The 12,460-nt window shown below is 35.2% G+C and overlaps 1 protein-coding gene across 4 annotated transcripts in view; it reads left to right on the top strand.

The window, feature by feature from the left end:
* LOC134527439 (protein slit) overlaps positions 1 to 12,460 on the top strand; it is a 1,108,315-nt gene that overhangs the window by 1,061,285 nt on the left and 34,570 nt on the right. For all 4 annotated transcript variants that reach the window (XM_063360124.1, XM_063360123.1, XM_063360122.1 and 1 more), the window contains exons 18-21: positions 439 to 510; positions 2,861 to 3,024; positions 5,306 to 5,438; positions 10,709 to 10,780. In XM_063360124.1, the coding sequence (XP_063216194.1) occupies positions 439 to 510; positions 2,861 to 3,024; positions 5,306 to 5,438; positions 10,709 to 10,780 (441 nt within the window). The remainder of the gene's footprint in view (positions 1 to 438; positions 511 to 2,860; positions 3,025 to 5,305; positions 5,439 to 10,708; positions 10,781 to 12,460) is intronic.

Below are 12,460 nucleotides of genomic sequence, written 5' to 3'. Positions count from 1 at the left end.
TGCTGTCGAAACTATGTTTTATGGAGAATTTTATATATATTTTAAAGTTTTCTGCTTATTGCATGCATGTAGGCTAAAATATAGGCAGTTTACAACACACAAGCACAGTATCCAGACATGTCTTGTGTCAGCCAACCCCACATACAATACTCTCAACCTGCACGCCTCTCCCCTGAATATTTCCATGGGCCCTCCTTGCGAATCCTACAGATTTGCGCCCCTGGTTATGGCCACAGTAACATTTATAGTCTATATAAAATATATATATTTTTTTCATTTAAGGGGTTTTAAAAGTTGAAAAAAATTATTTCCTCCCGGGCCCTTAGTTTTTCTTGATGGCCCTGGTCACTTCAAAACTTGATTTAACATCAAGTAAAGAAGTTAAAAGCATGTTGACATGTTTTGTAAGTGCTTGAGGTAAACTGATTTATGTTGCAGGTCTCTCTACAGCAATGAAATAACTTGCGTGATGCCCGGCTCTTTTGACACCCTCACTTCTTTGCATACTTTGTAAGTTACTGTGTCCTTGGTTTACAAAAAATAAATAAATGTGCAGGGACCTTACTTATTTCAGGCTTTATTAGAGACGTTTTCAACATTTCTTGTTTAAATCCAGAGGTTACAGAATAACCTACATGAAGTGTTCACATTATTTAGAATAAGAGACAAAAAAAATAAATTCAAGTAGGAAATTTTAACAATATGGTTTTATCTGTATACATAATTAGTAATTTCACATAACATGCACTTCAGCTATTAAACTTAAGCCATAAAAAAGAAGTTTTTTTGTGACATATGTGAAACTTCTTGCTCTTGTAAGATTTTATTTCAGTGAAATTTTAGTTTACGTTTAACAAACAAAGATCACAGATTTATTATTTGGGTGTGATGGTTGGGGAATATTTTTATTATTTGGGTTAATTTTAAGTACATTTCGAAAAAATACTTCATACTGTAGCCGTTACCATGTTGCGACTTCCAGAAAATTTTTATACCATTTTTCGTTTCATGGTCCACAGACCCCAAAAGCATCATAAACTCAAAAGTGTGTGTGTACATATATATTTTTAGGAACATGATAACTGCCACAATTTTTCACAAATCACTTCCAAACTGATACATAAAATATAATCATGGAAAATCTTGGTGAAGTTTGATAACTGGCAGTATCCGACCAAAGGGGTAGGTAGAAATGGGGAAGGTTTTTGAAAACAGAAAAATTGCTTTTACTCCCATAACATGATGAATATCACATCCGTTTGAATGTATTTTAACTCGTAGGGGTAATACCAAAAACTTTTGTTTAAATACATGCAAGGGGTGGAAAAAACAAGTGTTGGGAGGACAAAAAGAATTCATTACTCTCTTAGTAAGCACACATTGAATACATTAATATTATCTTTAAATGGCATAATTTTCATCTAAAATATTTGTCTAAAACAATTTTTGATAAAACAACCCATTGTAAAAATAGAATTTAAAAAACACGGGTAGAATTAAAAAAAAAAATTCATAAATTCCTCAACATATACATTATTTAATCCATTATAATTTATTGTAAGACCATAAATTTTTATCTATAATTTTCGTCTGAAATAATTTTTATACAAACAAAATATTACTGCAAGGGGTGGAAAATAGCACGGGTTGAAAGACAAAAAAATTTACAACTACCTTAGTAATCACACTATCAAATCTGTTCAAAATGTTTGTAAATATCAACTATTATCTGATAAGATAAGCCATTGCTGCAGGGGTTTAAAAAAAACAGGGATAGGAATACGAAAATAAATAAAACTTAATTATCATGTACGCTATCGAATCCATTCTTATTTTTGTTTAACTTTCTAAATATTGTCTAAAACTTTTGTTAAAATAAAAATTTATCTAACCAACCATTCCTGCATGGGATGGAAATAACAAGGATTGAAAGTATAGGCCTACTTTCAAATCATTTATAATTTATTATATAAATCCTAAACTTTAACTAAAACTTTGGATGAAACAATTTTTATGGAATAAATTATTACCATAAAAACAGAGGTTGAAATTAAAAACAAAAAAATCTTAACATTCTTAGTATCAAATCCGTTTGAATTTATTTTATTTTAAAATACTTATTATCATCTTAAACCTTGGTGCAAAGCAAATTTTTAGATGACCACGTTATTAGTGCAAGGAATGAAAGATAGGCTTTAAAAGTCAAAAATATTGACTAATTACCTTAGTTGGCATAATATGTAATTAGTTCTAAGCTTTTCAATGCTGGATGCATTGAGTTAAAAACATTCATAATTTTTTTCTGCATGGAAAATGAGAAAATTTTTGATCAGTCATTTTTTTTGCAAAAATGTGTTAGGTACATTAAATTCTTAAAATGTTCCAGAATTTTATACATATTTCCAAAATATTTCCAGAAAAAATAGGTACTTCGAAATCTACTTACGTCTGTAGGCTGTGCTGAAAGGGATTTTTTTTTAAATTTTATGTCTCACAAACAAGAGAATAAATATTTAATTTCCCACTTGTACCTACGTGTAGCCTATATGTAGTAGTATGTATATATATTTTTGGCTTAAAATATTTTAAGTTTTATAAATATTTTTAATTATTGTTTAACATTTTAAATTTTATTATCTAACTTCAACACTAATTAGATTTTTTATAGCAAAAATTACTATAACTATGTATTTGCATAGACTCAGAATTTGATTTTAAAAAATATATATTTTGAAAAAATTGTATGGTACTAAAGTAGTATTAAAAGACTTTGAAGTAGATTTGATTAAATGGATGTACACAATTATTAAGATAGAAAGTTATAAACAAATCATAATTCGTGTTGATGCCTTCTTCCCAGAAACCTGCAGTCAAACCCATTTACCTGCAACTGTCATCTTGCCTGGTTCTCTGATTGGCTTCGCAAGAAGGACCTCGGTGGCGGGAGCCCTCGCTGCCAAGCTCCGCTGCATGTGAAGGACGTTGCAATCGCCGATCTGCCAAGCCACGAGTTCAAGTGTGCCAGTAAGTAAGGCAACAACACACATATCATTTTTAAAATCAAAACTTCATTAGCTGCATTGCTTTTTTTCATTAAAGTTATAAATTTCCATTCTCAATAAACGTTCATTCTTTACCTTTTGGACTAAATCACATAGCATGTATGGTAATGGCAGGATTATGTAAATATTGGAAATTATATACTGCATTCTTTTCATGTACATAGATGGACCACCTATGAAATAACTAGATAGTGAACAACTGAAAAATCAAGACTGTCATTGATGTATTTTCTCTGCTACAAGTAACATTATCTGTATATGTTAACTATATTAAAGAAGTATTTTTCTTGCTGAGATTGCTCACTTAAATAAAATAATATGTCATTAATTATTTTTATGTCTCACCACAGTACAAAGACTGAACAGAAATAGTGCAACTTAATTTTGCTTTCTTACCCACATAAATATGAGATATGTAATTTAAGAGAAGATTCAATTTGACTTTGGATACCCACGAATAATGTTGAACACTTTGTTGTGGTTCAGGAATATGTTTCATTAAGAAAGATGTTAAGTGGGCATCACTGTATGTTAAGGCCCAAAGACCCGGTGGAGACTTCTCTCAGGCATGACGTGACCCATGTGAGGACGAGATTCGGACCCTCCTTAATACATTTACAGAATTACCGAAGACCTGGTTCGTTCTCAGCATCGGGCACGTTCACACGAGATGGAAATGTGGGCTCTCAAGGCATCCCACAGGCCTGATATCGCAGATGGTCGGCAAGTGGCTGGTTAATGACTCGGAACTCCATATACGTTTTTATTCTCGTTACAATTACAGCTCTCCCTCGTACACATCTTGTGTAACTGTTACACAGCCCTTTTACATGAATCGGTTTACGGGTTGTACCAACCACCCTCGTGACTGTACTGAGTTTTATGTTGTCAGTTTCAAAAGTCTCTTTAAGAGCGAATAATTGTTTTTTAAACAGTCTGCCACCTGAGGTTTGCCCCGAGGACATTGAGAAAGCAATCTGAATGAATTGAAGTTGAAAAGAGAAATACTTTGTCAGCTATTGCAACGGATGAAGTCCCCAGGGTGCTGGCGCGTCATACCTCCACCGGTGATGATGTTAGACTGGGGTGGCAGAGCGTGCTCTCCGGAGCATCATTGCGTTTGCCCGCCAAGCAAACCACAATTAGATTTATTCGATTTTTTGCCATGGGTATTTAAAATGAAACATACAAAAACATAATTGAGGGTACATAATTGAGGCACGTTCTCACATGCCCACATTATTAATTAATATACAGTAGTGTAGTGATTAAGATTTAAAATATTACCTGCTTCAGCCCATTTCGGGCCTGCTCGAAATTGTTCGGCTTCGTCTTTGTTAAATATAAAAAATGATTTCAATTATGTTATAAGGGCACTTCAAGCCAGTCTGCTAAAAATAAATACCCTTGAGGATCAAAAGAAAGAATGACAATTATGTACTTTACTTGTTGAATTAAAAGGGTTATGTAACAGTGAATGGCCGGATGTATTCCGGAGTTGTGGCGCACTGTTTAAACACACATGGCGCTCACGCACTACGGTGGTGCAAAGGCCGGAAAAGGATTGGTGAAAGTTATTTTCTTCTTGGCCCAAATTATTTCATAAGGTAAGAATCAAACAATGTAGAATGCACTATTCTTAATGCAATGATGATCACACAAATCTCAAGAAATATTTTGTATGGTTTTGGCATGCAAAAATCTTTCTAGTGATCCGGAATACATAATCGGAGACCTATCTGAAGTGTTGGTAAATTAGGGGAAAATGTGTTCATTGAGTTAAGATGCCATGGTGGTTGAGTGTGGTGAAATTGTTCCACTCTTGACATGATCAAAGAAGGACTTCTAGAAAGTGGGAACTGTGGTGACTGTGAATTGGTGATTGATCTGAATACTCCCATTTTCCCACCAGCTGATTCCATCATTGCTCCATCCATCTGATCATTTCATCCCGCCTTTATCTCCACGAGCTCTAAGTTCACGAGATGTTAAACCTTTATTAATTTCTTAATTCATTCCACTAGTTTCAAAAAGATGAAGTACGAAGACCCAGTTTTGTGGGGATGAAATGGGACTGACAGTGATTTGAAGCACACTCCACAGATTTTGAACCATCTTGCTGCCAATGCTTTGTTGGTCATCAACTAACAACAGAGTGGCAAGCCGAATAAAAACTGAAATTAATTGCATGAGTAGCATTCCTAAGAACATCTCACACGTGGTTTCTCTGTACTGTCCTGCAGGCGAGAGTGAGCAGGGCTGTCTGGGCGACAACTACTGCCCGCCCAAGTGCTCGTGCACCGGGACCATAGTTCGCTGCAGCCGGGTCAAGCTCAAGGAAATACCAAGGAGCATTCCCCCGGAGACGACGGAACTGTGAGTGCCAGTGCCGCTTCCTGCCCGACTAGTTCCTGAGCCCTGGGGTCCCAAGACAAGCCACTTCCTCTTAGAGCTGACACACTGCAGCTGGTGCAAGGGCCACCTGTCACACAGAGGGGCACACAAAGCTTTACAAATCTTTACATTCCATACAAACTGTGTTAAATAACTTTTCACAAATACATAAGGCTCTCTTGCATACTTGTGACTTGAGGCAAGAAAGGATTGCTCCAGTTGATTGAACTGAAAAGTTTTGGCTTAGATTTTCCTTACCTGACAGTGCAAGCCAGCCTCGGTGCATCATTTTCTATATTGCTGAGTAAGGTGATACACCTATCCCTCACTTAGCACGATTAATTTGTTCCTAAAAAATGCTCGTGTTATTCGAAATCGCGTATTCTGAAGCATTAGTTTCCATAAATAGCAAGGTTAATTGATTTAATGTGTTCCATTATTGTGTAGGAAAATATACTTTGCGTAATATAAATGCGTAGAATAACACTCAACTATAATTATGTCACACCATTAATCTTTATATGCCTCCCATCGCACTTTGTATGACAAATACGACACCGCGTAACGGGAGATACGTGGTTATGTACTTTATCGTCAGTCGGCTTGCTGACTTGCCCGCCCGGGCGTGAACTTCAACTCACGTCGCGTACCTTTCCAAACAATCCTTTACTGACAGTGAAACCGATATTACTGTCCGGATAACTACATTTTATTTTGCAAAATTAAAGTGCTTATTCGCGTATCACCACCTGGCTCACACCAATTCTGTCAGGCCACTGTTATTTTTTTTCATTGCAATATTCATTTAACAACCTTTTCCATGTGAAACATCTATTAATTTCTGTTCCGGTATCTAATGTCAAATATATTCCAGCTAGTACAACCAACAGCATCAGACTTATATAAACTTTTGATAAGAGTCGTTACTTCGTATGATTGTGCGCACAGTTGACTTGCTTAAAACTAAAAGGCGACCAATATAAGCATGGTCTTCATGACAATCTGCACGCCGAATACTTCTAGTTTTGTCTCAAATAATTGAGCACGATGCATTATGAGTGATCAAGCACGTACAGTTACCGGCAGCTGAATGGGCAGACGTTGATTTTGTTTGAGTGAATTCTCTGCCACTGGCTAGACTGAGTTCACGGCACGGTCCTTGGCCAGGCGACAATGGTACGGCATGGCGGCATACACGCGGACGTAAAAACATTTGGTCCTTTACACTTCATAGCCGCAATTTAACTTGCCATAGCTGATGTTTTTACAACAGCCGATAGCGTAGACAGACCTGCGCGTGCATCTCTTCCCCCCCTTGTTTGGCTAACTGTATCCCACAGCACATCTGTTGTTTACAGAAGTTGAATCAGATTTCGTAGTGATGTGCCCGATTTTTTTCTTTTTTTTTGCCTGCGGAGATTTCGTGTTAATTGAAATTTACAGACGTGTTATTCAAGACTGGGGCAGTAAAATTAACAACGCGCTAATTGAATCCGCGAAATCTGAAGACGTGCTAAGTGAGGGATAGGTGTACTTACTACATACTTCTGAAGTAACAGCAGAGGCACAGATGCTTCAGATGATACAACAATCAAGAATGATGTGGGTTCCAAAGTACTTAAGGAAGGGTGTTCACAAATTGAGTCATGTCAGGGAATAAAACTTGCAACCCAAGTCACATGAGTAGTATCTCAGTAGAAATATTTAAAAGGTAAAAACATTTATATTAATGTTTTTAATGATTTAATAACTAAACAGTTTCAAACAGCTGGTGGAAGTGGTAACTATAAGCATTGGCAACAGGCAGCAAAAAAGCTAAGCAGTGTTTGAAAAATTTCATCTGAGATGTCTTAGTTGTGTTTACGTGACATTATAACCTTAGCTAATGTAGCATTCATAAGACTTATTACCTCCTATGATAAAGTTTCATGCAATATATAAGATTTTGTATTATATATTTTCTTATTTGCTTTAGAGATTTGTTTGCTGGGATTGAAAATTTTACTTACCTATTATGCAATAACACAGAGATTGTATGTGCCATTAGTTACACATGATTTTACTCTCTGTTTATATAGACATCACTTTTTACAAAGTTTAAGAATTATTTTGATAGTGTTATTCCGCTATCACCAGCGGTCTTGTGGTTGAAACCCGGGGTGAGACTTGTGGATGCTGGCGTGAATGTAAGCTGCTAATTGTCCGGGAGGGCGCCAGGCTAGCTCAGGTGTCTAATCACTGATATTGTGTGTGTCATCAGTCCCAGCATGGTCCACTAATTGAATTAAAGTACTAGCTTATACTCTGCTGCACATTCCCTGCTCAGCATAATGCGCGCTAGACTAGGTTTGTGAAACTCGTAAATGACTTTAAAACATTGTGGAAAAAAAGTGCTTTTAAAAATATGTTACATTATTAATACATGTATGATTTGTGCTGACAAAGTACAATGATAGTGGAAAAACAAAACAAGTTGCATATTACGTTAGTTGCGAAACACACTAGAATTAGACCTCACTGCAGTCTGGTTACGCAAGGTACAGTTTCAATTGGAGTTAAATGTGAATCGGGCTCTGCTGCATGTCGTGAATCCTACATTAAATGGCTGAAGAGAAGTTACGTTTGATACCAGCAGGCATATGTGTGACTTAATCAAACCAAAATCTCTCTGGAGTCAGCCAGTGCTGTAAGCAATAAACCATACGGTGGATGGTGATACGGTGGGTGAAGTTAATGACAGCCAGGTTATGCCTTGCAGAATACATAATCCAGGGATGTGTGGGGAGTGAAAAAAAAAAGGTTTTAAGGTCGATGAAGCATAGTTACCAGTATTACTGAATTGGTGGGACAAAGATAAATGCTCTCTATGGGATGATCCGTCCGCCCCAGATCGTGGCCTGATGAAGACTGCCGGAGGTGGACAGCGCGAGGGAGGAGAACAGCGTCACCTTATGCCAAAACCCACTCGAAAAAAAGAGATAAATAATTTTATGTGAAACTTTCAAACTAAACACTTCGCTTGAATAAATTCCTTGAGTGAAAAACAAATGGCTCAAGGCTTAAAAATGCTGTTATAAAAATTTACATTAAATATTTAGTTGAAAACATAAGTCAAAATTGAGATTGTTTGTTGATGGCTGTAACTACTCCATTTAGATACAACATTAAAAAACACAATCAGTTGGCATTTAAATTAAATTAGGCCGCAGGCTGCAAAATAAATTAAGGGCAAACAAATATGGTAATTTTAAATTATTTAAAGGATTTCACTATTTTGTCTCTGACTCATGAGAACTGGATGTTCTGCCGCAGGAGGTACAGCGTCAATTCAAGTACTCTGCAATAAACAAGTGCACAAAGTTTTGAAACTAAATACTTTAAAAATCAATCAAAGAAATAAATATTAACATAATTGTTCATTTTTAACTGTCCAAATTACTTTAAGGTATGTTTTGAAAAAATTGGTTGTCTGTAAAGTCAGTTTACGGACGATAGTTTAACGTGACGTCATAACAAAACATTGATGAAATGATTGCATACTTATTTAAATAAAATTGAATCTTTTTTATTGAATTATCACTACTTTGTATGGATACAAAGAAGGAGTGAAATGAAATCTACAATTGAATTGATAAATTTACTTTTATTTGCACTCATTAATTCAAATATGTTTATTACTTTAACAAAGAGATTATTTTAACTATAACTTATATACATGTTTGCTATTTAACTTCAAGATCGCCGAGAATGTTTTACGCTTTTTCGCAATTACACATTTAACGACGAAGTTTGGTCGTCGTGAAATTAAACGTAGAATTTAACAAAAATGCCCTTGCAGTTAATAAAAAAGTATTAGTAAGTTTAAGAAAGAATTTCGGCTTTAATCTCCAACCCAGATGCTTGTGGTGCGCTGGGGCCGAGATTAAAATTTGTCGAGAATATTTTACGTTTTTATGTCTTCCAGTGCTCAAAATGATATGCAATTGTGGCCCCGGGCACGAAATCTTATTTATAATTCATTAATAATAACGCCCCTCGAGATAAAAAAAAGGAAAATATGAATTAACGAGTGCCTGGTTGCTGCTGAAGCGGGTAAATTGCGCGATTCGTTCGGTTCGCATCTGTCACTGTAGATGACAGCACCGTAGGGGAATAATATTATTTCATTTTTTAATACGTTTTTATAACAAATACGCATTCCAAATACACCAAACTTATTTATAATGGGTTACAATATTTTTTAAAACATTGTGCAAAAGATCCCGGGTGTAATTTGAATTATTATGTGTAACTGTAAAACACCATTGTTCGTACAATAACGTATTTGAAAATTCAACTTTACTTTTAAATAACCGTACTGATTGTGCTGAAAATCGGTGGACGATCGTTAAATTACATAATATTAATAATTCAAATGACGAAAACATGATTGAAAAGTCAAATCGATGGTTGTTCCAATCGAGTGGAAGAGAGATGCAGCACAAGCGTACAATGAGCATAATGGGATACATCGTAGTGGGACAGTGTGTGTTACGGGACACTTTTTTGTGCAAGCAGCCGGCGTTCATTGATTTATTAGACGTTGTCATGCCAAAAAATAAATATAGAAAACAAATTTTAAGGGTATAGCTCTTTTAATTCAAGTTTATTTCAAAATGAGTAATTCCCTAATAAGAGTAAGATAGTTCACCAAAGTGTGAAGAGCTTTTCTAAAACAAAGAAAGTTGAAAATTTGTAAACTATTACATCTAATCCTACACATGTCTAATATAATATACATATATTTTATAGAAAGGTTATCATAATAAAAGGATGTTTCTCGTCATCTGTGGTTGTAATACTGCAGATCATTAGCGGACTGATGCTGGACACACGCAGAGTAGAAATTTGGGTATAAGGGGTCTTCCCTTCCAGAAGCCGACCATTTAAACACGAACTGACAGCGTACGTTGAAAGGGGATGTTTGAAATAATACAGATGGGTGCAAAAACTGATGGGGAAGGTGGAACCTATAGCATAATGAACCAAGTAGAGAAAAACACAAAATGTAAATAAGTAGGCAACTCGTGAGGAGAAATAAAAATTTATAAAGGTGAATTTCCATGTTCAGATACCACCCTACCAGTGTTAGTGCCATGTTTCCAGGACTAGCAGCGAGCCATCACTCTTCCAACTCGCACGCTCGACCTGTAACTTTATTCCACGTACAGCACGCCTCTTCCGTAGCTCAAAGGTAGTTTCTATTGTTTCAGGTACCTCGATGTGAATGAAATACAAATGATACATGCTGATCGTCTGAGTCACCTCAAGTCGCTGACAAGACTGTACGTGCTCATGAGTTAGAAATATGTTTACTAGTTATTAATCTCTATAAATGGAAAATAAAATAATAATATCAGTAAGATATGTTAAAAGCTGTAGATGGGTTTGTAAATGAGATTCGGCCACTACAACTGGCCAGTTCTGTCAGTATAGTTAGATTCTACTTCTCAAGTAAACAATATTGTCCAACCAACTTGTTCTATTAAGTTCAATTACACTGAAGCACTTTAAAAAACAAATAATTGTTTTTTTATGTTTCTCCTGTATAAATATGTAAAAAAAAACTTTAAAAGGATAATTATCTCATTGCTACTAATACAGTAGCCATATCATTATTTATGAATTGTTACTTCATCCATACATATCTGACTTAATTCTGTTGCTTTGTGAGGCTAGATTTCTTTCATGTCATATTTTTAATTCCATACATTTTTTCCCATAATATGTTTGCACACTTTTTTTTAGTTAGTAATTTTGTTAGCTATTATGGTGAGTTACAAAGGACAAGATTTTATGATAAAATCTGATAAACCCAAATAACATCCAACTGTGTGTCAATAATACACCCTAAAACAGGGAAATGCAAGTTAATACACCATTTAACACCAACATGTGGGTCAATTTGTGAAATAAAACTACCGTTTTTTCTTGTATACTAATCGTCGCACATTTTATTCTAAAATCAATTTTGAAAAGTAGGGGTGCGACGATAATGCGGGAAAAATTTTTTTTAGGTAAAGTTATTCAAAAAAACAAAACCCGTTCATGGAAAATACGTTTATTTAAAAAAAGGTGGAGTATACAATATCACGCCAATTAATCTATATTAATAATTCCTTTGACAAAAACCTTTCTTCAACTTTAAATATAAAAACCAAAACTCTAACGCGAACGCAAGCACACGTGAACTAACGTGTCGTAGTACACACTTGCCACGAAAGAATGCGAGCTATCAAATGTAGTTAACTCGGCACCTGACACAGAGTGCGCGCTCTCCATGCACTCGACGAGATATCGATATTCGACTACGTGCGCGCTCTCTATACGGGAAGCAACATAACCAAACATGAATGATGCGCTGGCTACATTTTATAAGCGGTACGCCGCGGTAACGCACACACTCAGATAAAGGAAATACCATTTAAAAACGTCTTTAAAAGAAAATTTACACATCAGACAACTTTGTATTTCCGTTAATTAAATAAATAAATGGTAATGACCGAAATTAAATTTTAGATTACACCTACACGGCGGCGACGCAGACGATCAGATAAAGGAAATAACGTTTAAAAACGTCTTTATAAGAAAATTTACACGTCAAACAACTAAGTAAGTGGTAATGACCGAACAAATATTAGATTTCTACTTTAAAATACATCGTTTTATACGTAAAAGATACCTACACAAAGCGCTTGGCATCTACTAGTGGGACCAAAAACATCATGCCACGTTTACGCGAGAAGTTTTTTTATCCCAATTTTGACAGCCTAAAATATGGTTGCGACGATTATGCGATAAAACACGGTATATTAAAAAAACATTATTTTAAAATAAGACATCTTAGATTTTTTTCTTTGACATCAATTTAACATCAATTAATGTATGTTATTATTTTAATATTTATGTTGTTTTTAGTAAAATACTGAGCATATATATATTATATAAATTGTGTGTTACCTAAT

Source organism: Bacillus rossius, chromosome 1, assembly GCF_032445375.1.
Source record: "Bacillus rossius redtenbacheri isolate Brsri chromosome 1, Brsri_v3, whole genome shotgun sequence".
Lineage (NCBI taxonomy): Eukaryota > Metazoa > Arthropoda > Insecta > Phasmatodea > Bacillidae > Bacillus > Bacillus rossius.
This window is presented reverse-complemented; position numbering and strand designations above follow the sequence as displayed.